The 24,709-nt window shown below is 32.2% G+C and overlaps 8 protein-coding genes across 11 annotated transcripts in view; 6 read left to right on the forward strand and 2 right to left on the reverse strand.

Moving 5' to 3' along the window:
• The window catches only part of LOC111675052 (ankyrin repeat domain-containing protein SOWAHC), a 140,308-nt gene extending 139,002 nt beyond the window's left edge, over nt 1–1,306 (forward strand). Inside the window, exons 11-12 of one of the 2 annotated variants that reach the window (XM_046951704.1) lie at nt 211–237; nt 294–795. In XM_046951704.1, coding sequence (XP_046807660.1) covers nt 211–237; nt 294–654 — 388 coding nt within the window. In that variant the 3' untranslated portion in view covers nt 655–795. Of the gene's footprint in view, nt 1–210; nt 238–293 lie in introns of both variants that reach the window. The other variant, XM_046951703.1, reaches the window with a different exon arrangement.
• An 847-nt stretch (nt 1,307–2,153) lies between these two features.
• Nucleotides 2,154–4,078, forward strand: LOC111675044 (kelch domain-containing protein 4). The gene is made up of 4 exons (XM_023435741.2): nt 2,154–2,369; nt 2,447–2,755; nt 2,816–3,236; nt 3,300–4,078. Exons 1-4 carry the CDS (start codon nt 2,256–2,258, stop codon nt 3,989–3,991), a joined length of 1,536 nt encoding a protein of 511 aa, XP_023291509.2. The 5' UTR covers nt 2,154–2,255; the 3' UTR covers nt 3,992–4,078.
• On the reverse strand, nt 4,003–4,989 carry LOC111675045 (phosphomannomutase). Its single transcript, XM_023435742.2, has one exon. It carries the CDS (start codon nt 4,838–4,840, stop codon nt 4,079–4,081), a length of 762 nt encoding a protein of 253 aa, XP_023291510.1. The 5' UTR covers nt 4,841–4,989; the 3' UTR covers nt 4,003–4,078.
• A 562-nt stretch (nt 4,990–5,551) lies between these two features.
• LOC111675043 (melanotransferrin) lies at nt 5,552–9,601 on the forward strand. The gene is made up of 7 exons (XM_023435739.2): nt 5,552–5,703; nt 6,196–6,623; nt 6,695–6,828; nt 6,900–7,060; nt 7,422–7,912; nt 7,975–8,139; nt 8,204–9,601. The coding sequence occupies exons 1-7, from the start codon at nt 5,646–5,648 to the stop codon at nt 9,266–9,268; spliced, it is 2,502 nt and encodes an 833-aa protein (XP_023291507.2). The 5' UTR covers nt 5,552–5,645; the 3' UTR covers nt 9,269–9,601.
• Nucleotides 9,602–11,183: 1,582 nt separating this feature from the next.
• Nucleotides 11,184–15,587, forward strand: LOC111675051 (phosphoacetylglucosamine mutase). Its single transcript, XM_023435750.2, has 3 exons — nt 11,184–11,438; nt 13,657–15,097; nt 15,165–15,587. The coding sequence occupies exons 1-3, from the start codon at nt 11,338–11,340 to the stop codon at nt 15,270–15,272; spliced, it is 1,650 nt and encodes a 549-aa protein (XP_023291518.2). The 5' UTR covers nt 11,184–11,337; the 3' UTR covers nt 15,273–15,587.
• A 1,199-nt stretch (nt 15,588–16,786) lies between these two features.
• Nucleotides 16,787–18,174, forward strand: LOC111689520 (eukaryotic translation initiation factor 2 subunit 2). Its single transcript, XM_023451988.2, has 2 exons — nt 16,787–16,948; nt 17,094–18,174. Exons 1-2 carry the CDS (start codon nt 16,934–16,936, stop codon nt 17,892–17,894), a joined length of 816 nt encoding a protein of 271 aa, XP_023307756.2. The 5' UTR covers nt 16,787–16,933; the 3' UTR covers nt 17,895–18,174.
• LOC111689521 lies at nt 17,616–19,122 on the reverse strand. Of its 2 annotated transcripts, XM_046952671.1 has the most exons (2): nt 18,602–19,122; nt 17,616–18,542 (listed from the first exon to the last, which is right to left on the reverse strand). In XM_046952671.1, exons 1-2 carry the CDS (start codon nt 18,630–18,632, stop codon nt 18,187–18,189), a joined length of 387 nt encoding a protein of 128 aa, XP_046808627.1. In that variant the 5' UTR covers nt 18,633–19,122; the 3' UTR covers nt 17,616–18,186. The 2 variants fall into 2 exon arrangements, with proteins under 2 accessions (XP_046808627.1, XP_023307757.2); XM_023451989.2 differs by having other exon boundaries at nt 17,616–19,111.
• A 1,086-nt stretch (nt 19,123–20,208) lies between these two features.
• On the forward strand, nt 20,209–24,164 carry LOC111689519 (histone acetyltransferase KAT2A). Of its 2 annotated transcripts, none has more exons than XM_023451987.2 (4): nt 20,209–20,323; nt 20,417–21,683; nt 22,611–23,266; nt 23,341–24,164. In XM_023451987.2, exons 2-4 carry the CDS (start codon nt 20,437–20,439, stop codon nt 23,868–23,870), a joined length of 2,433 nt encoding a protein of 810 aa, XP_023307755.2. In that variant the 5' UTR covers nt 20,209–20,323; nt 20,417–20,436; the 3' UTR covers nt 23,871–24,164. The 2 variants fall into 2 exon arrangements, with proteins under 2 accessions (XP_023307755.2, XP_023307753.2); XM_023451985.2 differs by having other exon boundaries at nt 20,241–20,339.
• The last annotated feature ends 545 nt before the right edge of the window (nt 24,165–24,709 follow it).

The raw sequence follows: 24,709 nt of genomic DNA on the forward strand, positions 1-24,709 counted from the left end.
TTGTTTTTTTAATTGTTACTATTTGGGTTGGCTTATTTTTTACTTCACCAGCATGTACATTTGAAAAAAACGCAACATTTTCCATTACTTACATTGATTTCCTTTGATTTTTTTTATCTGTTTCCATTATTTTTCAATATTTCATAAATGCTTTTTTTAACGGACTTTGATAAAAATATATTTCATTTCTCTTCTCTTTAACTTTTACAGAAATCAAAGCAAAGAGAAAACCTACAGGTAAGATTGTAATAATTAGTCTTTATGTCTACTTCATAACAATTTTTTTACACTAGTCGAAAAAGATTCGGGATTCCTACGGATTGGCTCTTTGAATGTGCGAGTGAAGAAAACGACCGAAGCATTCAGCAACTTCTTGGGAGTGGGCAATGGCACGATACACTCACACCACCAACAACAACAACATCACCATCCACACGAAGTCTCAACAGTAAATCACCCTCACCAGCGCCATCACCGTCACCATCATTATCCTCATCATCTTTACGCTCCCGGTGGTATGATGCGGAATCAGCACCATCTTCATCCGATGATGATGAAAAAATCAGCAACAATGACAATGAAGAACCCACCATCATCGTTGAACCATCATCATCATCTCCCGACACCGGGCTCAAGAGCCAGTGTACCAATTAATTCAACGAAATATGACGTGCTGCACAAGTCTTGGGGTTCTGCCGACAATATAACACAAAATGGTCTTAAGGTCACGAAAAACTATAATAATGATGACGAAGAAGATGATGAGGATTCTTTAATGCCTCCACCAAAAGGTTTAGACAGTGTTAAGAAACGTCAAAAGAATACTACTAAACGTTCTTCGATATCCTCAAATGCCACCGACTCACCCCGAGATTCGATATCTTCAACATCAAGTTCCAATTTTAATTCCGGCTACAGCAGCATGCCCACAACTCCCAATCAACTAAGATCACCTTTAGGTTTAGGTGTACCCAATAATTTGACAGCCGATTCTGATTCAGATTCGGCTTGTGGTTTCGATTCGAATTGGTCCATAAATGGTCGCAGTTCATTAAGTAGTGGTAATTTAAAAACTTCGAAATATTAACAATCAAATGAATGCATTAATAAGAATACAAAATATAATTTGTATAAACAAAATTTACTAAACCTTTTTTCAATTTGTAATTAGTATTAAGCTATTATATGTTTTACTGCCTTAACAATATATAAAATATCTGTTTAATGTTAAAATCATACTACTAATTCATATGTTCAAAACTTTTTCTTTTGCTAAATATAACAATAAATATTTTAATTAATAACATTTTTTTAAAAAAACAAAGTTTTTATCTATCTAAGGTCCAACGTCTAATGCAGAATACCGAAGATGCTAAACGGAGAAAATTTCGATTCGAATTGAAATGTAGAATAGGGTCCAGTATCTTTTTTAGGGCGAGTTTCTTACTACTCAGTTAAACTACACTTAACTTGCTGTTGAATTAAACTCAGAACAAATTTAGGCGGACTTTAACCAATGATTGTTATTATAGAAACAGTTAACTTTGTTAGTATTGCCAACTTTTCAAACGAAAACATAAACAATGAACAGCTGTTTTTTTGCAAATGTCATTTTTGTAAAATTTTAGAAAAAAATATAAATAACAATTTAAAATAATAATATCGAGGTAGCACAGTGGGTCTGACTCAAAAATCATTAAGAACGAAACTAAAATATACGTAATAAACATGATGCACAAAAAATCTTAATTGGCATCACTTTTATATAATAACAAAGACATTAACCATTTTTAATTCAGCCTTTTTTGCACACAGCGACATCTTTATGTGAATTTCAACAACATTTTATTTTGTTTATACAACATACTTTTAGGCATTGTTGCCAGAATGTTAAATCACATATAAAATATATGACATATATAGAAATGTTTTAACAAATTGTCACTCGCTGTCACCTATGTTATGATAGTCCTTAACTACAACCATATTATATTATATACGAGTCCTGTCGGAAATCTCATATTTTCCCACAATAATTTTGGTTCTGACCGACTGTGCTGTTGAAAAGCTACCATACTAATAAAAATATGCCTGCACAAATATTTAATAAGTGGCAATACTGAAACCAACTCACACGTGCAGTCAAAATGACATTTCACCGAATTTGATTTGTTTTCATTTTTGGTTTACCAAGAAGAACAATTTTGTACGTAATTATTGGATTTAAATTATTTATTTAGCTTTATACGTATAAAATGGGTAAAAAAGATAAAAATAAGAAAAAAGGCAAAGGAGCCGAAAAGACTGCCATGAAAACGGATAAAAAATTGGCAGCAAAACAAAAGAAAATGCTGGAAAAACTTGGAGAGGTATGAAAAGATTTGCCAATATTTGTATATACATATGTACATACATATGTACATATTTTAAACCTGTTAATTTTTAGGCTGACATTGCTGAAGTTGTAGCCAAACTAGAGGCAGAGGAAGCTAGACAAAAAACTATAACTGAAGTGGTGTGCGCCACACCACCCACTCCAAGATCCAATTTTACCTTGGTGGCTCATCCCGAAAAGGAAGAATTGATACTTTTTGGTGGCGAGTTCTTTAATGGCCAGCGTGTTTGTGTTTACAATGATCTCTTCTTTTACAATATCGGCAAAAATGAATGGAAACAAGTGAAATCACCTGGTGGTCCAGCACCCAGAAGTGGTCATCAAATGGTTACCACGGCCACAGATGGCGGTCAGTTATGGGTAATGTTTGATAAAAGGAACTTTATAAAAACCTTTATAATAAATTTTTTAATTTTTTAGTTATTTGGTGGTGAACATGCCAGTCCCTCACAAATGCAATTCTATCACTACAAAGACTTGTGGATGATGAGTTTGAAGACTCGTAAATGGGAAAAAATTAATGCCCCTAATGGTCCTAGTGCTCGTAGTGGTCACCGTATGGTAGTTTCCAAAAAGAAACTATTCATTTTTGGTGGTTTTCATGATAACAATCAATCATATCGTTATTTCAATGATGTACATGTCTTTTCTTTGGAATCATATACCTGGCTACAGGTAGAAATCGGCGGAGCTATTTTACCACCACCACGTTCCGGTTGCTGTATTGCAGCCAATCCAGAAGGTAAAATACTTATTTGGGGAGGTTATACTAAATCGCCGCTTAAAAAAGATATTGACCGTGGTGTTACCCATACCGATATGTATGCCTTAACACCTGACAGTAAGTAAAATGAGTAAAGTTCGTGCTATCCAATTATTAATATGGTTTATTTGTTTAATTTAGAAAATGCTCCAGACTCTATGAAATTCAAATGGGTTACGGTAAAAGCTGGTGGTTACAAACCCTATCCGCGCAGCAGTGTAGGCTGTTGTTCTGCCCCAAATGGCAAAGCCTATTGTTTTGGTGGTGTTATGGATGTAGATGAGGACGAAGAAGATGTCAAAGGCCAGTTTGGAGATGAATTATTAGCCCTGGATCTTTCTGCTCTTGCATGGCGACTTATAGAAATCAACAAAAAACAAAAAGCTGAGAAAAAAGAAGCTAAAGCAACTGATGTAGAAATGGCTGGTGATGAGACAAAAACAGAAACTACTGTCAAAACCGATGGCATTTTTACAATTACTGTGGCCGGTCCCAGTAATTCAGCACCTGCTTTACCCAAAGTACCCAGTTTGTTCCCAAATAGAAGACCGAAAAATGTTCCCTCCCCACGCATGAATCCTGGCTTGTGTGTTTGTAAGGGTACTCTCTACATTTATGGTGGTCTATATGAAGAGGATAACAAGCAATATACTTTCAATGATTTCTATGCGCTGGATTTACACAAACTAGAAGAATGGAAGGCTATTATACCGAATGATATGAATGCTCATGATTGGATTGATAGTGATAGCAGTGATTCTGATGAAAGTGATGATGATGATGATGAGGACGATGATGATGACGAAGATGATTCTGAAATGGATACAGATTGAAATATCGTTGATTTTTCTTAAAAATATTTTTTTATAACAATTGTTCTTTTATTTGGTATAACAATAATAAATGCATTTTAAAAGGAATTAATTTAGTTTTAATAATTCAGTTAATATTCTCTTGGTATCATGGGGTGATTCCACTTTATGTGAAATAGTACGGGGATCGATGAAAATTTCATAATCATTACCGCCGGGTTCGGTTTTATCACCAAAGAAATGTATTTCCTTGAACTTATAATGAGCCTCAATGTAGCGTAATGAATAGGTTTTATCCCATCCATTGGGGAAGACATCAAAACTTATTTGGCCACCGATACTGTAAGTCAAATCTACCTCAGAGAATTCATTTTTTAAAACCTCAATCATTTTGCGGCGCACTTGATGTTCCTTATCGTAGGCGGCAAATAAATTTCGCTCTTCGCGAGAACACTGTCTTCCCACGGGGCACACATTCATCATGCCATTACGAAACTCCAAAAAGGTTCCTCTTTTAAAAGGCAACTTCAGTTCCGATAAATAACGTAAAACAAAATTAATAAATCTTTGAATGGTATCCTCGCCCAAGTGTTGTATTATATTTTGTTTGCCCATTTCTTTTCCCTTTTCGATTTGCACCAAACCATTTTCGGGAAATACAAAATCAAAATGTTCCAAAATCTTTTTACCATTTAATTGTTCGAACATCTTTTCCAAATCCGAACCACCTACGATACCAATAGTTGCACGGGGTTTTACTTGATTATAAAAGAAGTCTTCGAATTCAGGTTCTACGGTAGAACGTGGTGCAGTTAGAGTTCCGTCCACATCGAACAGCAGCAATATTTCTTCTCTTTTTAAATCAGCCATCGTAAAGATTTTAAAGCACTATGGGAAAGGAATTTTTCTATTTTTACTAAATCTATGGACCGGGTTGGCTAATAATTTAACAAATAACACCACGTACACCCAAAATAAACATTTAATTCGATTGATTAGCACGGATTGCAAAAAGCAGGTGGTGTCAGGGTAACCAATATATAAAACAAAGGGAAAACTATAAGAACAAGGGAAAGTCCCACAATGTTTGGTAAATTTTTGAGATTTAAAAAAAATAGTTACCCTATAAGAACAGTTACAGTCATTTTTACTTTTAAACATATATTTGAGCTGCTCACTCTTTTATTGTTTACTAATCATGGATGATATAAATATTAGACACAATTGACTAATCATGCTTGATGGATATATCCATCACAGTTAACAATCAGTAACTATAGTTAGTTAACTAGTAGCAAATCGTTATCGGGTAATGGGTACTCATTCAGCACCCTACGTCGGAACTCTCTCAAAAAATAAATATTTACAAGAAATATGTAAATGAAATAATTTTTACAAATATTCTTTGAAAATTACATTTTTTACATGTTTTCAATTTTTAATATTATTTTAAAATATAAAATAAAAATAGTAAAAATGCATTACAGTCTGGCATCTCTGTCTTTTTCAAATCATCTCTGTTTTTTCTAACTTTTGTGTCTTCGCTTTTATTTACTCATTCGTGTGATTTTTTCAATTTAATTCATTCATAAATTGGGCGTGCCTTAAAAATATTTTGTTTTTATTGTTTTAAATTATGTTTTAATTCTAAAAAAAATTAATAAAAGTGTAAAAAATGTATAAACATTTATTAATTATTATTTCAATAGCAGTTATAGCTTTGCAAATACAAGGTAAATATTAAAAATCAATCAAAATTCCTAAGATGATAAGTCACAATGCTGAAATCTAACAGGGCGTTGTTTTGGTTATTGTTAAATTAAGTTATTTTATAACTTCTATTACATTTCATTCTTACAATAATTCCTACAATAAATAGCAGTATTAAAGTGAAATATTCTTAAAAAAAAATAAAAGGAATATTAAAATATATATAATATAGAAATATTTATCTAAAAGCTGTGTATTTGTAAACAAGTGTGAAAAATTACATATTGCCAAACAACAGGTAGTTGTATTAATAGCGGGGAAATTTGATTGTGGCAGGTTGGATTTGTTTACCAAGTGAAAATTAAGAAAATTTTTCATGGGAATTTTGGAAGGGACTAAATAAAGATCCATATTCAAAACACTAGCGTTCTCAATACCTAAATATGTGATCGGAACTACTTATATTATGAGAAAAATTAATGTTCAAACATTATTTACATATTTATTACTTTTAGCTAAATACGATTTCAACGAACAAAAAGTCACCGATATAGTATGGTGTACAAAAAGTCAAGAAGAACAATATAAATGTCTCAACTTAACGGCAGCTATTACCAGGGATCATGCCCTATTTGATGACGCCCTCTTGAAACTTAATTGTTCTATGGCCTATAGTGCTGATGAATGTATTCATCAAATCGATAGAGAGCATGCTCATATAACAAGTTTAGATGCTGGTGATGTTTTCACTGCCGGCCGCTATAATTCTTTAGTTCCATTATTGCAAGAAAAATTTGAAGGTGGTTTCACAAACTATCATGCCGTGGCAGTGATTAAAGCAGGAACATTACCTGAAGTAACAAGTATAAGAGATCTAAGACAAAAGAAGGCATGTTTTCCTTGGGTAGGAAGTTTAGCTGGCTGGATAGTTCCTATATATACGGTATGTATATTTTGTACTTTATTATTTGTTTGCATCTTTTTTAACTAATTTTATTAATGGTCTTTTTTTAGTTACAACGTGAGGGAGGCATGGAGGTGGTTGATTGCAATAATCAAGTTAAAACGGCTGCAAATTACTTTAATGATTCGTGTGCGGTATATTCTCTAATTGATAAATACAATCCAATTGGTGATAATTCAGATAAGTATGTTATACACTCTCATTTTTAATGTTTCTTAAAAAATTGTTCTTTTATTAAATTTTTGTATTTTTTAGATTATGTACTTTGTGTACTGGCAAAATACCAGGAGGCCGTTGCTCTGCTTCTGATCCTTACTATGGTTATGATGGCGCTTTTCGTTGTTTACTTGAATCTGGTGATGTGGCTTTTTTGCGTGATTCCACAGTATTTGAAATGCTACAGAGTCCTGAGTTTAGTAAGTACTATTTATATTAAAACTAAAGATAGATAGATAGATAGATAGATAGATAGATAGATAGATAGATAGATAGATAGATAGATAGATAGATAGATAGATAGATAGATAGATAGATAGATAGATAGATAGATAGATAGATAGATAGATAGATAGATAGATAGATAGATAGATAGATAGATAGATAGATAGATAGATAGATAGATAGATAGATAGATAGATAGATAAATAGATAAATAGATCGATAGATAGATAGATAGATAGATAGATAGATAGATAGATAGATAGATAGATAGATAGATTGATTGATAGGTAAGATAGGTAAGATAATTAAATATCATTAACATTTACCTTTTTGCAGAAAATTTGGCTCCAGAACGTTTTGAACTCCTGTGTACCGACGGTCGTCGTGTTCCCATTACCGAATATCGTCAATGTAATTGGGGCCTTATACCTTCAGATGCAATTGTTACATCTTCTGCACGCAATACTAACGAACGCAAAAAGTATCAAAAATTCTTAATGAAAATAGTTGAACTGTATTCGGATGGCTTAAAAGATGATCCTCAAGCTCAAAGTTTAAATGGAAATAATAACCATTATGGCAATAACAACAACAATTATGGCAACAATTACTACAATGATGGACGAAATAATCCTTACGACAATAATCCCTATGGTAATTATAATAGTGATCGTTTCGGCAACAGTGGTTATCGTAATGATCGTTTAGATAGTAGTTTTACTACAGAACGAACATACAACGATAATGGCATCAATGGTTCGATTCAATATGAAACTTTCCGTATATTTGAATCGAAACGCTATGGAAAAGTTAATTTACTATTTCAAGTGAGTTAAAGCACTATTTTTACATTTACAATTCTAATATTGAACGTTGTTTTTGTTTTAAGGATGCTGCTAAATCCTTAGCTGTTATACATGAAGATGACCAGTCGTTTAGTAAATATTTACACAGAACAATAGATTTTATATATGGTTTGCGTGAATGCCCAGTTAGCAGCATGACCTTATGTGTCACCTCTGATCCGGAATTGGACAAATGTATTAAAATGAAGGTAATTTTTAAAATGCTAAAGAAAAAGTTTCTTTTTAACTGTTTAATTTTATATATTTTTTTAGACTGCTCTCAAGGCACAAATTTTAAAACCCGAATTGATTTGCAAGAAAATGCATTCACATATTAATTGCATGCAATGGATACATTCGGGTAAAGCTGATATAGCTGTATTTGATGCAGGAGACGTGTATACTGGTGGCTTAAACTATGACTTGGTGCCATTTATGTCCGAAGTTTATAATCTCGGCGATCCGGAATATTATGTTGTAGCCGTGGCTAAAGAAGAAGATCCCGATACTGAATTAACTTATTTAAAGGGTAAATATACCTGTCACACTGGTATAAATACAGCTGCTGGTTGGACTTATCCCATGGCACATCTTATATCAAATGGTTGGATACGTCCTTATGGTTGTGATTCTGTTAGAGCAGCTGCAGAATACTTTACTAAATCCTGTATACCTGGTGCCATAAGTAATGAATACAATACTGGGGTGCCTTACGACAGTATGTGCGATCTTTGCCATGGTACTAGTTATCGTTATTGTCGTCGAGATGCTTCAGAGGATTATTATGGCCATACGGGAGCTTTCCGTTGTTTGGTAGAGGGAGGTGGTCATGTGGCTTTTATGAAACATACCACAGTAATGGAAAATACTGGTGGCAAGCGAAAAGAATGGTGGGCACGTAATGCTCTTAATGACGATTTTGAATTACTTTGCACAGATGGCACACGGGCCGAGTTACATGAGTACAAAAGATGCAATTTGGGAAAAGTAAAGGCCAATGCTATTGTTACTCGTGGCGGTATCAATTACAATGAAACACAAATTAATGCGTACATTAATTTATTAACTTATGCCCAACAACTTTATGGTCGCAAAAATTTAGATGATTTTAGTTTTAGCATGTTCTCCTCTCCTCTCGGTTTTTATGATCTTATCTTCCAGGATGCAACAAGACAATTGAAAGTTATACCACCGAATAGTCGCCGTTATGACATTTATCTCGGCAGCAATTATATGCGCGCTAGACGTATTACCGATTGTCATGCTGGCTCTAGCCAAATGTCAATCTCTATTTTATTATTTTCACTCTCTATTATGATTTTAAGAATCTCTTTTTAAAACTCAACTTATTCACAATCTCGAAACACTATACATTCCAAAAGTTAGGTTTAACTTTCTTAAAATATACATATCTCGTTTAAATTAGGTACAAAGTCATATATAGTTACATAAATATGTTTTTTCGAAGCACAAAATTAAAAAAAAAATGTTCTTAATTAACATTGAAATGTATTGTTTTCTATTGTAGTTCATTTTTTATAAATTATATTATAATTAACGATAGTGCCTTTTTATAATGATTATTATTAATAATTTACACAACAAAAAATCCGTCCAATCGAACTGTGTATAAAATTTTTTACAATAAAATTTTACAAATATATAAATTTAAGAAAAACTTTATTCTTTTTATTCTACAAACTATCCTAGATTTGGCTATGATGTAAGAAAGCTAAAATTTGCGTTTTGTTGCGAGATTTTCTAGTAGGTGGTAGATCTATCAATTATGGAACTATCCCGAAAAGTGTATCAAATCACTTTTTGAATGATTTAATGATGTACGTCCGTCAACTTTAAAGGATAATATCTCAGAAACTTCTTTTGACAAACACCTGATAAGCATGTCTGAATGAATTATTGAAGATTCGCATACCGAGCTCATCTGGTGTTTTAGGAAATTGATTTTAACAAACTACAGACAAATAAATACAGAATAGATGATATGTTGTTGTTGTAACAGGTTGACTGTAACTGGATGTAATATCAAACTTCCAGTTGATACAGCTGTTGCTGAGTTGACAATCTTTGACCGATTGAGAATCGGGTCGTTCCGTAGCGGAGATCCAATTGTCTTCATACAACAACTGTGTCCTTGAAAGATTCTTTAGCTATTCCCAGACTTTTTCTATTATATAAAAAAACGGGTAACTTTGCAGTTCAGTTAAAATAATTTATATCTTGTTAACGATGTCACTATTTAACAAATCTGACAGGGTGCAATAAGTTTGTTAGTTAAAGCCGTGATACACCTTTGTCAGATCTTACAACGTTGTCAGTTAAATGTTCAGAAAATATCTAAGAATCGTCCGAACTTATAACCGTGTATACACAGTTTGAAAGGAGGACGAATTGCGTATCACTAGCACCAATTGAGTGTATTACTCCGGATAACTGTTTTCAGGTTAGTTTTTGTTTGCATAAAGTGCGTAATTTCGTTTTAACTCGTTTGAGGGACTGCAACTTCCATTACAATGGTATTGGTCGATTAGAGGGCTCTCTCCGAACTAACGTGGAATACTCAAACCATTTATTGTTGAACAAAATTGTGGACATTTAAGTCAAATTTTGAATGGCGCTTTTTATAGTGGCTAGGGTTCTATCCGGCGGGTTCAGTTGTAAGGGGGCTAAGTGATATAATGAACTGATGTTAACCATTTTGAATAGGCTTTGTTTACGGTACCAGAAGATCATGTGCCAAATTTCATTGAATTATCTCCAAAATTGAGACCTGTAGTTTTATTACAAAGTTTACAAGCCCTATTCGGGGGTTCAGCTGTATGGGGGCAGGTGAAATAAAGAACCAATCTTAAGCACTTTCAATAGGCTTCGTCCTTGGAACATTTATTAATTTATTCAAGGGCATTCATGAAATTACAGCATGTTAAAAATGTGTTCCATTCTTTACACAGCGTTGTATTATTGAAAATACATACATAACCGATTCAAAAAAAATAATTTATTCATTCTATGTTTTTATTACAGGTTATATTTAACAATCCGGCAAAATTCACTAAAGTCGACATAGCCGGTTTTTGAACCAAATAAACTAACGACATAATGTACAATTTTAAATTCTAACGGTTTTTGAAAGTCATAATACTATGAATTTACTTTTAAATATGGCAACTCTATATCTTTTATTTTCTTTTGTTGTCTGCTTCCTGCTTTTGTTGTAATAATCCAAAACCATCTGCATTCTGTCAGTTGGTGTGGAAAAGTTATGTGTGCTGGAGGTGAACACGGCTTTTTAAATTAAACCAAAAAACGCTTTCTCCTTTATTAAAACTACTTAAAAAGTAACATTTGCATTTAAATCGACATTAAATAATCTTGAAACATTGAAAAAAATGTCAATAAACTTGAGAACAGTATATGCCTTCGCCCGGGAAATGTATCCCAAGAAATCGAATGCACCTATACAATACGGCACAGCGGGATTCCGTGGCAAGTAAGTATGTGTGTAAATATTTACATTAGAAATAATAATGCTGTAGGAGCAGATTGCAACAAAGCACACCCATATGGAATTTATTTGTTTATAGGTGTTTTCTACAAAATTAGGGTGTTATCAGTTGGCCGGTCATTTTAGTGAAAATCTATAAATAGACAGCAATTATTTACGTAGCAGTAGTTCCATGAAGATAAAAAACATTCTGTTTTATTATTATCATCATAATTTCCTCATTTCCACCGTCGTATAATAAACTACTGTATGAGTAATCATCTCAAGAGCAAGCACAATGTATTGAACGTGTACAAGTTTTCTTCGTAAAAAAAAACAAACACCAATAGGTGTTGGCAGTAGTGCATGCCAAATGTTAAAAAGAACCAACTAAATAAAATTAGTTTATTTTTTATTACAATAACAACTTGACACGACTGGAATTTCCTCATAACACTTTTACTTTTAATACAAAAGTACTAGACCAAGTTGTTTTTTTTTTTTTGCCACCACATCAAAGAAACAACAAAATGCCAAAGAAAGAAACATATCATACTAGAGAAATACTATATAGTAAACTATACAAATCGACATACTTATGAATATATACATGTGTATCGATATGTAGATATACTTTATAATAGACAGGTCAAACCAGAAATATTATGGATATTATCATAAAAACATATTAGCCTCATTTATGAGGAACAAACAACAAACACTAAATATGTAATCATGAACATAGTATGATTTTTCAAACATGTATCATTTAGTAACTGTTACTAAAGGTTACACCTCCTATAAGTTTGCTTTTATAATTTAAATGCTCATTTAGCAATATTTATTGCAAATATTATAGGTATATTTGGTTTTAAAAATATGTACTATTTTTTGTAATGGTAAACAATTAGATATCTATATATTAATTGGAGTGAATCTATCTTATCATATTTATATTGATAAGAGTCTAGATTGTTAGATGATAATAATTATAAATTTCATTAAATTATACTATGATACACATAGCAAATTTATTTAATTAAATACTTCATTTTAAGGCCAGTATTTAGAAATTTGCAAAATTATTTACTAATTGCATCGAAGCAAAACTAATTTTTATCAAGTTCGAAAGTGATTTATTACATTTTTAGTGTAGGACAATAACTAAATCATAATATTAGCTTCGTATAGATAGATAGATAGATAGATAGATAGATAGATAGATAGATAGATAGATAGATAGATAGATAGATAGATAGATAGATAGATAGATAGATAGATAGATAGATAGATAGATAGATAGATAGAAAGATAGATAGATAGATAGATAGATAGATAGATAGATAGATAGATAGATAGATAGATAGATAGATAGATAGATAGATAGATAGATAGATAGATAGATAGATAGATAGATAGATAGATAAATCGATAGAAGATAGATAGGTAGATATATAGTTAATATAGATAGATAGATAGATAGATAGATAGATTGATTGATTGATTGGCATTCGAAAATGCTTTCTTTTGTATGTTTGAATTCGACGCTGGTTACAAAAACAGCTTAATTTTTCGCAATTGGTTACTCTATCAGGCTTGTCACAGAATTGTAATTAACTTTCCTAATTTACTTCTTCAAAAAAGAAAAATTACATATTTTTCAGAATAAAACGACTTCATATTTTTAACATGAAATTGACAATAGTTTAAAAGTTATTATATTTTTAAGTTTTTAACGATTTATTTACAAGTTAGAATTCCAATTTCGATCGGAACGGAATTGTGTAACAGGTCTGTATATTAAGGGTTTAAATAAGTGGGAAAATATTCAGAAATCAACCCAACATTATACATATTTTTTCAAAGGAATTTTATAGTTTTCTTATATACCCTGTAATATATAAAAAATCCGACACATCTAAGCACAATATTTCAATGTATTTTTTTTATCACTTAATTAATGTCTTAGCTAGAAACATGCCTTATTTAATTTGATTTAGAATGCAACTGCATTTATAGGAAACATTCCATTACTAATTGTTTATTCTAGTCAAGTGGTAAAAATCAATTTCTTAAAATAAACAGTACTTTGAAAATATGTATTAATTACAATTAAGACAAGTAAAACTACTGGGAATACATACAAACATACATATATCTTATATTTAAAATATTTCTTATTTAATTCATTACAATTTTAATTTTTTTTTAAATACCTTAACAGTGCCGATAATTTGGATAGTGTAATGTTTCGTATGGGTGTTTTGGCAACATTGAGATCACGTATATTGGGCGGATCCGTTATTGGTGTTATGATAACTGCCTCACACAATCCGGAACCGGATAATGGCGTCAAGTTAATAGATCCCAAAGGTGAAATGTTAGATCCCAGCTGGGAAGTCATAGCGACCGAATTGGCTAACGTAACTGATCAAGAGCTCGAAGAACAAGTTGCAAAGATTATTAAAGAAAATAATATTGATATTGGAACATCATCGAATGTGTTTGTAGGCATGGACAATCGTTATCATAGCCCGAGATTATTGAAAGCCGTTGCCGATGGCGTTATAGCTTTGAAAGGCAATGTCAAAGAATATGGCATTGTAACCACACCAATGATGCATTATTTCGTTGTGGCAGCCAATACCAGAGGTGCTTATGGTCAACCCACCGAGGAGGGTTACTACACGAAATTGATTAAGGCCTTCGAATCGTTGAGGGGTGATAAACTAGAGAATGGAAATTATAAAAATCGTTTGCTGTTTGATGGTGCAAATGGTGTAGGCGCCCGTAAAATGTTGCAATTTATTAAGAGAATGAACAAATCTCTAGATGTAGAGGTTTTCAATAAGGGAGATGGCAAAATAAATCACGAATGTGGTGCCGATCATGTTAAAGTTGGCCAAAAAGTACCAATCGCTATGCCCATTGCCGAACCTAACACAAGATGTGTTAGTGTAGATGGAGACGCCGATAGAGTAGTGTATTTCTTTACTGATGAAAAGGGCGTGTTTCATTTATTAGACGGCGATCGCATTGCAACTTTGGTAGCTGATTATCTTATGGATTTGGTTAAACGTTGTGGTTTGGATATCAAGTTGGGTCTAGTACAAACTGCCTATGCTAATGGTGCCTCTACCGATTATATTGTAAACAAATTGAAAGTTCCCGTAGCATGTGTACCGACCGGAGTTAAGCATTTACATCACAAAGCTCAAGAGTTTGATATTGGTGTATATTTTGAGGCCAATGGTCATGGAACTGTTATGTTTAGTGAATCTGCCAAGAAATTAATTAACAGTGCCGCAGAAGAAGGTAATATAGAGGCAAAACAATTTTTACTTGTCATCGATTTAATCAATGAAACCGTGGGAGATGCCATATCCGATATGTTATTGGTGGAAACAATACTTAATCACAAGGGATGGGATGTTAAAGATTGGTTGGGCTGTTACGAAGATTTACCTAACTTGCAATTAAAAATCAAAGTTCAAGATCGTAGTGTCATTACAACTACAGATGCTGAAAGAATTTGTGTCACTCCCGTTGGTTTACAGGATGCCCTAAATGAAATTGTAGCCAACTACAAGAGAGGTCGTGCTTTTGTGCGGCCTTCGGGTACTGAAGACATTGTCAGAGTCTATGCAGAAGCATCAACAAAAGAGGTAAAAATTTGCTAACAATTAACGAGCATTAACGTTTTATAATTTTTAAATTTTCTTTTTCTTTTAGGAATGTGAGAATCTTGCTTACGATATTGGTATTTTAGTGCAAAAAATGGCTGGTGGCGTAGGACCTGAACTTGCTCATCCAAATAATTCCGTTAAAGCTCATTTCTAAATGTGTTCTTATTAACTTTTTATCAATCTTACTTCACAAAAAGTGTAATACTACTGTTTTAAATGTTGAGAAATAAGAAGAAAACTTGCCTGCCTTAAAGAGTAGTATAATGTTTATTAATTAAGACGACCAAGTATAAATCTCATATCTTTTTTATATATTTGTATGTAGAAACAATTATTTTTTAATATGTTTGTGTGTATTTTATGTTTTTTGTAATGTTCATTTTGTGTTCTGTATTATTTACAATTATTATGCATAGATAGAGATTATAAAAAAAATATTAAAAATAAATATCAGATTCAGACACAGCAATATTTTTTGATTTATTTTTTCGCAATTGTATAGACACATGTCCAGGAATAACAAAATAAAGGATAAACAAACTCATTGAATACCTATTCGGAATTAAGTGAACTAAGTAATGTCTTTCTAACGCAGATTGCTTTGACCTGGATCACACTGGGAAACTTTTGATTTTGTGTGTGATAGAAAGAGATGATTGATATTTATTTCTCTTTCTCTCACACGAAAAAATCTAAAGATTCCCAGTTTGAACCAGGTCTTAGCTATACTATTATAATAAAAATAAATAAAATCCATTGCAAAGTACTTTTTTTGTTTCGATTATAACGTTTTTTTAAGTATTGCCAACCAAGTATATTGTTAAGTATTGCCAACATACATACAAGTAATGCCCAAAAAATGTTAACAATGTTACCGGACTAGAGAATTTATGAAAAAAGTGAAAACCGTGAAAGATTAGGTTTATTTACAAGGTGCATCGATTATAAGGTAAGATCATTTCATTTTGGTAAGAACTTGTGAAATTTTTTCATATATGGATTTTGACAGTATTAGTTTTCAGAGAGTATTAATTTTAAAAGCAGTTTGACAGATATTCATCTACAAACAACAATCTGTTTTTATTAGTTATTACAACTTTTGCAATTCATAATCAACTTTTTCTAAATTGTCTACTTTCTAGACAATATATTTTAAAAATATTATAAAAAATTTGCAGTAAAAATAAATTTATTATAGGATTGATTTTGGGCTAATTTCGTTATTATATGGGTTTATATCAATTACTATGCAAAAAAAAATTAAAAATAATATTTTTAATATTGATTTTTTTACTGTTTTCGACAAATTTCGAATTTTATTTACAAAATTGTATTTTCGAAAAAAAAATGTATAAAATGTATTTCGCTAAAAAATATCTCATGTGTTGTGGAATTAGATCTAAATCCCACGTGTAAATACCTAAAAAATATTTGAATACTTGGCTACTCTGTAAAACAAAAGAGAAATGCCGAAAAGCTATGTTGTTGCCAGATCAAAAAAATAAATTGCAAAAATAACCACATACAAACGTAATTCATGATAAAAAACATTTGTTTTCCTTAACAAAAAATATACAATCTACGTGCCAGTACCTAAAAAGACAAAAACAATTTTTATCGTGAATTAAATTTCAAACATTGCATGTGTACGTATTGTATACAAATCTTGAAACATCCGGCAACATTGTAACAAGTTCTGCCACGATTTTTCTTTCTAATTTTTCTGATGCAATACAGTATATTTCTGCTTGAAACTCAGCAAAAAAAACCATTAATAATCTCTTAAAATTAACTAATAAATAAACTACTGCAAACATGGAAGGTGAAGATGTAAGTATTTCATCCAATCCAATGAAATTAACAGAATACTATGAATTACAAAATGTTTTCTTTAATTTGAGGTTATGGTTATGTTTGAAGGTGTTCCCCAACAAAAAAGTAATACAATTTTAATTATGTCTGTTTTCATTTTTAGTTTGATCCCACACTGTTGAAGAAGAAAAAGAAGAAGAAGACTTTCGATTTGGACGCCGCTTTAGGTTTGGATGATGGCTCAAAGAAGGAAGAGACTAAAGAAGTTGCAGCTGATGATGCGGCTGCAAATGAAATCGATGACAATTTAGATTTGGAAAGTTTTGGTAAGAAGAAGAAAAAGAAGAAGAAGGCTTTCAATTTGGATGAATTGGAGGGAGCCCTACCAAAAGAAGGCGAAGAAGTTACCGGCGAGGAAAAGAGTGGAGAGCCCACTGAAAGTGATGAAAACTTGGAAGCGGAACGTGATTCCGACAAGGACTACAGTTACGATGAATTATTAAAACGTATATTTGAAATTATTTTGGACAAAAACCCCGAGATGGCTGCAGGACGTAAACCTAAGTTTGTCATGAGACCTCCACAAGTACTCCGTGTAGGCACCAAAAAGACTTCATTCGCTAATTTCCTTGATATTGCGAGAACCCTACATCGTTTGCCAAAACATTTGTTGGATTTCTTGCTAGCTGAATTGGGTACAAGTGGCTCAATGGATGGTAATCAACAACTTATTATTAAGGGACGCTTCCAGCCTAAACAAATTGAGAATGTGCTGCGTCGTTATATTAAGGAATATGTCACCTGCCATACATGTCGTTCACCCGAAACAATTCTGCAAAAAGATACCCGTCTCTTCTTCCTGCAATGCGAATCTTGTGGTTCTAGGTGTTCAGTAGCTAGTATTAAATCTGGTTTCCAAGCTGTTACTGGCAAGCGTGCCGCTATCAGAGCCAAAACTACATAAACTTCTGGGCAATTTATTAATATGTATGTAATTTTCTATGTTATGTATGTACTCTTTTTCAAATAACGCGCTCCTACTCCTCCACCCACAAAAGCAGAATGAAATATTTGAAACTGAACCCGTCAGTCATCATCATTGGAAGTGGTATTGCAAAGTGAAATTACGACAGGTTCGTTTTAGAAAACATTTTAATTTTATATTTTTAGAACAAACAAAACTATATGATTTATTATAAAACAAGAAATAAATAAATTCAAATAAAACATTTTTTCTATTTCAAGAAAGTTTGTTTTCAAAAACGTACAAAATTATTTCTATGCCAATCTATTAAATAGTCTTTAAAGGCGATTTCCATATCATTATTTGTTTTACAATCTACCATTAAAGAATAAACTTTCAAATATATTTGTTCATGATAAAACGATGGTTTGCCGTATAATACAATCTTTGATCCTGGACATATATTAGAGTGGTCAATCTGATCTTTTGTTTTGAATAATAAATTTCTTAAACTATCGACAATTTCATTCTTATTTTGGGCCAACATTTCTCTTTTAACAGCTTGCAGTTCATTTTCCAACTTCCATACTGTCTGCATGTCTTCTATTCTCCGAAATATGCCTATTTCCAAAGATGCTGTTCCATCATCTAGAATATAATTATAACTTGATTTCGATTCTTTTCCGCGACTCATTATTTTACCATACACCAAGCAATTTTTAAATTGTACTCCATCATTAAAAGTTTTAATCAACTTATTAGCTTTGTCAAATGAGTTCTCATTTAGATTTTGTATAGTATTCAATGTTAAAGGTATGCAATTGAAGACTTTTGAATCCGTGACTTGTTTGGTATTCCAAACTTTCTTAGGGACTGCTTTAGAATCTGCACAGTGGTTTAAATTGGTCTCTTTTCTAATAAAAAACAAATCCAAGTGTTCTTCAAAATCCATACGAGATATAAAAATCAAAATTGCTTAATTAAAAAAATTAAACGATTGGCGCAATTAATAGGCAACTTAAAAGTAAAACACAGCTGTGATATTTTACCAACAACACCAACAACGTGTGCTAGAAATTTCAGTCATTTTGTTTTTTTCAAAGGTAATTCTGCTGTCAAAAACTGCCTGCTGTTTTTCAAAACAAGAATTAAGTCCAAAGTAAATTAATAAAGTAGCGACATCTCTTGTTGTACAACAACATCTACAACACATGTATTTTGTTTTTGGAATAATCCAGCAATGTGTCAAAATAAAATTTAAGAAAATTTCTTTTAACAACAAAGTGAACAAAACCTATATATAAAATATTACTTTTAAGTTGAAAATATTAAGGATTTAATTATATTATTATATATTATAAAATTTATAACACTTTTAAACTACTTTAAAACCACTTTTAATACATTTTTTCAACTTTTCACAAATTTTAACAAATAGCAAAACACAATTTAAAAATGGCGACATAAACAATGTTAACAATTTTCAAAACAAACTTTGACAACTAATATTATTTTTCTATAGAAACTATAGTTAAAAAAAATAGTCAGCTGTTCAAGTGATGCTACTTTATTAATTTACTTTGATTAAGTCTGTAATTTAAAAAGGCAAATCTACAAAGGTGGTTGTCACTGGGGTTAAAATCGTAATATTTCTTTATACATGGAATTAGACGGCGACAATTGTAATAAGCTGTATGGCGAAACATCAATATTTTGATCAGAATTTGTTTATGGGTTATTGTACATATATGTACAGAAGCTTAATCCAAATTTTGACGTGTGGCTATACAGTTTCAGAGTTTGTTTTAAAATGGTTTTAACGAACAACAAAAACTTGTGAATTTGTCTTGAGATAAAAAAATAAAGAAATTTGGCTGAATTTATTGTATTTCTTATTTATAATTTGACTGCTTAAAATACATTTTTATTAGAAAAATCATAATCACATAATTTAAAATAAATTTCGTCGACACATATGAAATCAAGGTAAAATAAATAAGGTAGTTTTCACATTCAAACCGATTGAATTCATACAGTTTCTATATATGGACAGTTTGCTGAATTATTTAGGTGGTAGCATAATGTCAAAATATCTAAATTGAGCCAGTTTTCAGTCGTATGTATGAGGTGAACCTTAACAAGGTATGTTCAGATCAAAGTTTATTAATATATATTGCTTTTGCTATAGTTCGCATTCGATAAAGCCGAATTAAATATAATATTTTAGATATAAAGTTTGACAATTAATTAAACAACTATCATTACTAACGTAAACAAAACAAATGTAAACAAAAAAATCTCGGTCACTCTCACTCTAATGTATCAAACTTGGCAGCACTAATAGCAATCGACCTAATAAACGTGTGTTGACATCACTTTTCTCATAAATCCACATTATTTGCTTTGTTTATATTCTATACCGATTTGTGGTAATATTGTGAAATTGTGAGAAGACTGCATCATACATAATCAAACTAAAAAGTTCATATTTCCAATTTATTTCGAAAACATACTCTTAATAGGTGTACGTTTGGATCGAGTTATGTCTGGGGGCTCTCTTATAACATTAAAAGAAGAATCAATTGATGGAAATGCTGCTGCTGCAGCAGCAGCTGCTACTAACGCCAGCGTTCAGCAGCAATCGTCGGCTGTAACTCAGCAGAATGGTGCTTCGGGATCGGGAGGAACAGGAAGTGCTGGTGCTCCAGCGGAAGGAACCAGACAGAACAGTTTACAGCGCATACAACAGCGAAAGCAAAAAGTATTTAATTTACCAGTACCTCAAAAATTGGCTAAACTTTCCATGTACTCCGCTTGTCAGTCGGAAGGATGTCGTTGTACTGGTTGGAAGACACCTCAGGAAAACCGTCATCGTGATGTTGAATCATCATATTGTCCGGAATTTAGTGAGGAGTGTCGCAATGCTAGCTGTCGTCATTCGTTGCAGAGTCATATTGCTCATTTGGATGGAATTTCCGGATCCGAAATGAACAATCTACTGGGAGCTATTATCGACATGGAAAATCTCTTTATGTCTATGCAACGCGTAGATGACGAGGACACGAAAAAGGTTTACCTCTATCTATTTCGTTTATTGCGTCAATGTGTTATAACTAGACAGCAGGCTGTTATTCGAGGACCTTTGGGAGATCCTCCATTCGAATCGCCTTGCATTGCTAAGGCAGTTTATTCATTTGTTTTCTACAAATACAATCATCTGAGTCCAAATGAGTTGCAAACCATGACTGAAGTGGCTAAAACATTTCTTAACTTTCTAAACCACTACAACTTTGAACCACCGTCGATGAGGAGAGCCGATTTAAAGAATGATGATGCCTCTACGTATAAAATCAACTATACCAGATGGTTAGTTTTCTGTCATGTACCCGCCTTTTGTAATTCCCTTAGAAATTTTGAAACCTCACTGGTCTTTGGACGTACTCTTCTGCGTACCGTCTTCCAGTATATGGCCCAACAGCTGAAAAAGAAATGCATTTCGGAACGCGATCGTTTTCCAGCCGATAAACGATCAATAATAACTCAAATGCCAAAATTCTTAGAAGCTCTCAAGGGTGAGCTTCTAAAAGACGATTCCCCCATATGGGATCAATCATATCGTCCTCCCACTGCCTTTTTACTACAACAACGTAAACGTCAACAGGACACGGCTGCCACCGGTGCAGCAGGAGTAACGAATAGCATGGGTTCAGCTGCTGCTAAAAGGAATAGTATTAATGGTGAACCTGTACATAAACGAGCTAAAAAAGAAATTATCGAGCGTTCTGCTGGGTAAGTTTATCTTCTCATTGTTAGAGCTGTGATAAAGACTATATTTTAAATTTTTATTTTTTTTTTGTTAAAAGTAACTATGAATGTATGTATGTATTGCGAAATAAATTTGCTATATGAATTTTTTTTATTAAAATATGACGAAATAACTGCTAGTTTAATGTAAGTTATTTCCGATTTATTTTCGTCATTCGAGTATATATTATATGGGTAATTTTTAATTACCATTTGGTTTTTATATAATTGTTATGAAATATCTCTTTTAAAGGGGATTTTGTTAGAATATGTTATTTTTATATAACACTTAAAAGTATGCAATAGTTTTTTATATATTGATGGTTTTGTGCAACTTTTTTCTTGGGTAAGTTCATATTGTGGGAAATACCTATTTTACTTCTTTTTTTTTAATTATCAGCAAAAGAAAGATGATTTATAAGGTAATGAAATCAATATTTGATTTTATGAAGTTTATAATGAAATGAAAATCATACAAAGTTTTTCACAAGTTTTATAATATCATGAACATTTAGGAAATTATGTAAACTGCAATCTTTATACAGATATATTTGATGTTTAAAAGAGTATGATTCTCCTGTAAGGAGTAAGTAGTTTTAAAACTTTATATGTTTATGATGGAATATACTCTGATATAGGATTAAGAGAAATGAAATGCAATATGACGTAAGTAATAGTTATATATGGGGGATTAAGAAAATGTATACGTACAGTCATACTGACGAACATTGCAAATTGACTAAAAGGATTCAAAACCTATAAAGTTTGTAAGAAACACATGGAACAACAAACTGATATACACATGTGTAACCTTCTCTAGACGATATAAATTTAACTTTAAACAAACTCTTTTCAATTTATTGCCTTGTAGTTATTATCTATTATAACCTCAGTTACGTTTCACCATTACAGAGATTCTACATATGAAGATCTTTCCGATGAAACTGTACTGCGCGCCCTAAAGGCCATATCCGAATCGAAGGCCATTAATAAAACAGAAATTCTATTTCCAGTCAATGTATCGCGTGATGAGAATGTAAAAGCTGAAGAACAAAAACGTGCCATAGAATTTCATGTTGTAGGCAATTCATTAACAAAACCTGTGGACAAACAAACCATACTGTGGCTATTAGGATTACAAAGTGTTTTCGCCCATCAACTGCCAGAAATGCCACGAGAATATATATCCCAATTAGTATTCGATACAAAGCATAAAACATTGGCCCTCATTAAGGAGAATATGCCAATTGGTGGCATCTGTTTTAGACCATTTCCCGATCAACAATTTACGGAAATTGTTTTCTGTGCGGTAACCATGTCGGAACAAGTTAAAGGCTATGGAACACATCTGATGAATCATCTAAAGGACTATAGCATTCAAAAGAATATACAACATTTATTGACGTATGCCGATTGTGATGCGATTGGTTATTTTAAAAAGCAAGGATTTTCCAAGGATATTAAATTGGCGCGACCAGTTTATGCCGGCTTTATAAAGGAGTATGATGGTGCAACTCTAATGCACTGTGAATTGCATAAAAATATAGTTAATACTCAATTCATATCAGGTATTCTTTTAATAATTAAGCTATAACAAATTATGATTACAATTACAGTTTAAACAAATTTTGTATTACAATAGTAATTAGACGTCAAAGTGAAATACTTAAAGAGCTTATTGCCCAACGCCATAATGAAGTACAAAAGGTGCGTCCTGGTTTGACTTGCTTTAAGGAAGGACTACCATCTATACCTGTCGAATCAATACCTGGTTTACGTGAAATAGGTTGGAAACCACAAATGCGTGCTCAAAGAACTTCTAGACCCTTAGAGGAGTCTTCGGATCCTGAAAAATTGGCTGCTTCCTTTGCAGCAGTTTTACAATCTGTACGTCATCATGCTTCGGCTTGGCCATTCCTCAAACCCGTTACAGCTGCCGAAGTACCCGATTACTATGATCATATTAAATATCCCATGGATTTAAAGACTATGGGCGAACGCCTAAAGAAGGGCTATTATGTAACACGACGTCTTTTTATGGCCGATATGGCTCGTATATTTTCCAATTGTCGTTTTTACAATTCACCCGAAACTGAATACTATCGTTGTGCTAACAATTTAGAACGTTATTTTCAGACTAAGATGCGTGAATTAGGTTTATGGGATAAATGATGCCGCGCTTTGTCTGCCAATTTTGAACCCCCCATTGAGAAGATTGGAGACGACGATGCTAACGGCGCCGATGATGTTACTGACGATGCTAACAAACTTCCCAAGGAGGAACGTAGTGTAACAATTAATAATTTAATCAACTCTAATACAAATAATTCATCCCAAAATTCTCTTTTAAATTCCACATTTGAAAATACGTTTTTGAGCGGAAATCTAGGTGTTTTTTCTTCTCTTCCAGAGGATATATTTACAAATTAATTGAATTAACAACAACAATTTACTATATACATACATATATGAATGAATTCATTTATTATAATTTAAACATTTTCCTAAAATAACAACATTACATTAATGTTGTGTTTTTTCTTTTTCATTTTTTTTCTAGTTATTTATTTTAAGGGGTTTTCTTTACATTTTTACGTGTTTTGAAAATATTAATAAAATTTACATTTATTGAATTAGTAAACAAAATAACATTTTTTTTATTTGAACAAGTGAGAGTAACCATTCAAATTTAGGCCTGTTCGGAAATGCATCAATGCGCTGCGCTTAAGATGAACTAAGTGTTTGAAGATTCCATGTTTTTAATGTTAAATTATAGGATTTCCTTTAACCCTTTCACGTATGCGGAACATCGGTGTCCCAAGATTTGTTTTTAATTTTTCTCAATTGATATTTCCAAAGAAAAATAAGTTAAAAAATAACACTTTTTGTCCATTTTTCATCAAAAATAATCAATATACCTCAAAATAAAGTGCGTGGTGAAGTCATATCCATAAAACATCCAGCGGTTTAGTTTTGTGCGTGAAAGGGTTAAACCAAAGTGGGCGTTTTAC

Source organism: Lucilia cuprina, chromosome 5 (assembly GCF_022045245.1).
Source record: "Lucilia cuprina isolate Lc7/37 chromosome 5, ASM2204524v1, whole genome shotgun sequence".
Lineage (NCBI taxonomy): Eukaryota > Metazoa > Arthropoda > Insecta > Diptera > Calliphoridae > Lucilia > Lucilia cuprina.

Bases quoted from the DNA above. Each gene is read 5' to 3' on its own strand.
- LOC111675051 (XM_023435750.2), top strand. From the start codon at position 11,338: ATGTCAATAAACTTGAGAACAGTATATGCCTTCGCCCGGGAAATGTAT. The intron at 11,439-13,656 runs GTAAGTATGTGT...ATACCTTAACAG, and splicing joins ACAGCGGGATTCCGTGGCAA to TGCCGATAATTTGGATAGTG. The intron at 15,098-15,164 runs GTAAAAATTTGC...TTTTTCTTTTAG, and splicing joins CAGAAGCATCAACAAAAGAG to GAATGTGAGAATCTTGCTTA.
- LOC111675044 (XM_023435741.2), top strand. From the start codon at position 2,256: ATGGGTAAAAAAGATAAAAATAAGAAAAAAGGCAAAGGAGCCGAAAAG. The intron at 2,370-2,446 runs GTATGAAAAGAT...GTTAATTTTTAG, and splicing joins TGCTGGAAAAACTTGGAGAG to GCTGACATTGCTGAAGTTGT. The intron at 3,237-3,299 runs GTAAGTAAAATG...TGTTTAATTTAG, and splicing joins GTATGCCTTAACACCTGACA to AAAATGCTCCAGACTCTATG.
- LOC111689519 (XM_023451987.2), top strand. From the start codon at position 20,437: ATGTCTGGGGGCTCTCTTATAACATTAAAAGAAGAATCAATTGATGGA. The intron at 21,684-22,610 runs GTAAGTTTATCT...TCACCATTACAG, and splicing joins ATTATCGAGCGTTCTGCTGG to AGATTCTACATATGAAGATC. The intron at 23,267-23,340 runs GTATTCTTTTAA...GTATTACAATAG, and splicing joins TAATACTCAATTCATATCAG to TAATTAGACGTCAAAGTGAA.
- LOC111675043 (XM_023435739.2), top strand. From the start codon at position 5,646: ATGTATAAACATTTATTAATTATTATTTCAATAGCAGTTATAGCTTTG. The intron at 6,624-6,694 runs GTATGTATATTT...GTCTTTTTTTAG, and splicing joins GGATAGTTCCTATATATACG to TTACAACGTGAGGGAGGCAT. The intron at 7,913-7,974 runs GTGAGTTAAAGC...TTTTGTTTTAAG, and splicing joins AAGTTAATTTACTATTTCAA to GATGCTGCTAAATCCTTAGC.
- LOC111675045 (XM_023435742.2), bottom strand. From the start codon at position 4,840: ATGGCTGATTTAAAAAGAGAAGAAATATTGCTGCTGTTCGATGTGGAC.
- LOC111689521 (XM_023451989.2), bottom strand. From the start codon at position 18,846: ATGGATTTTGAAGAACACTTGGATTTGTTTTTTATTAGAAAAGAGACC.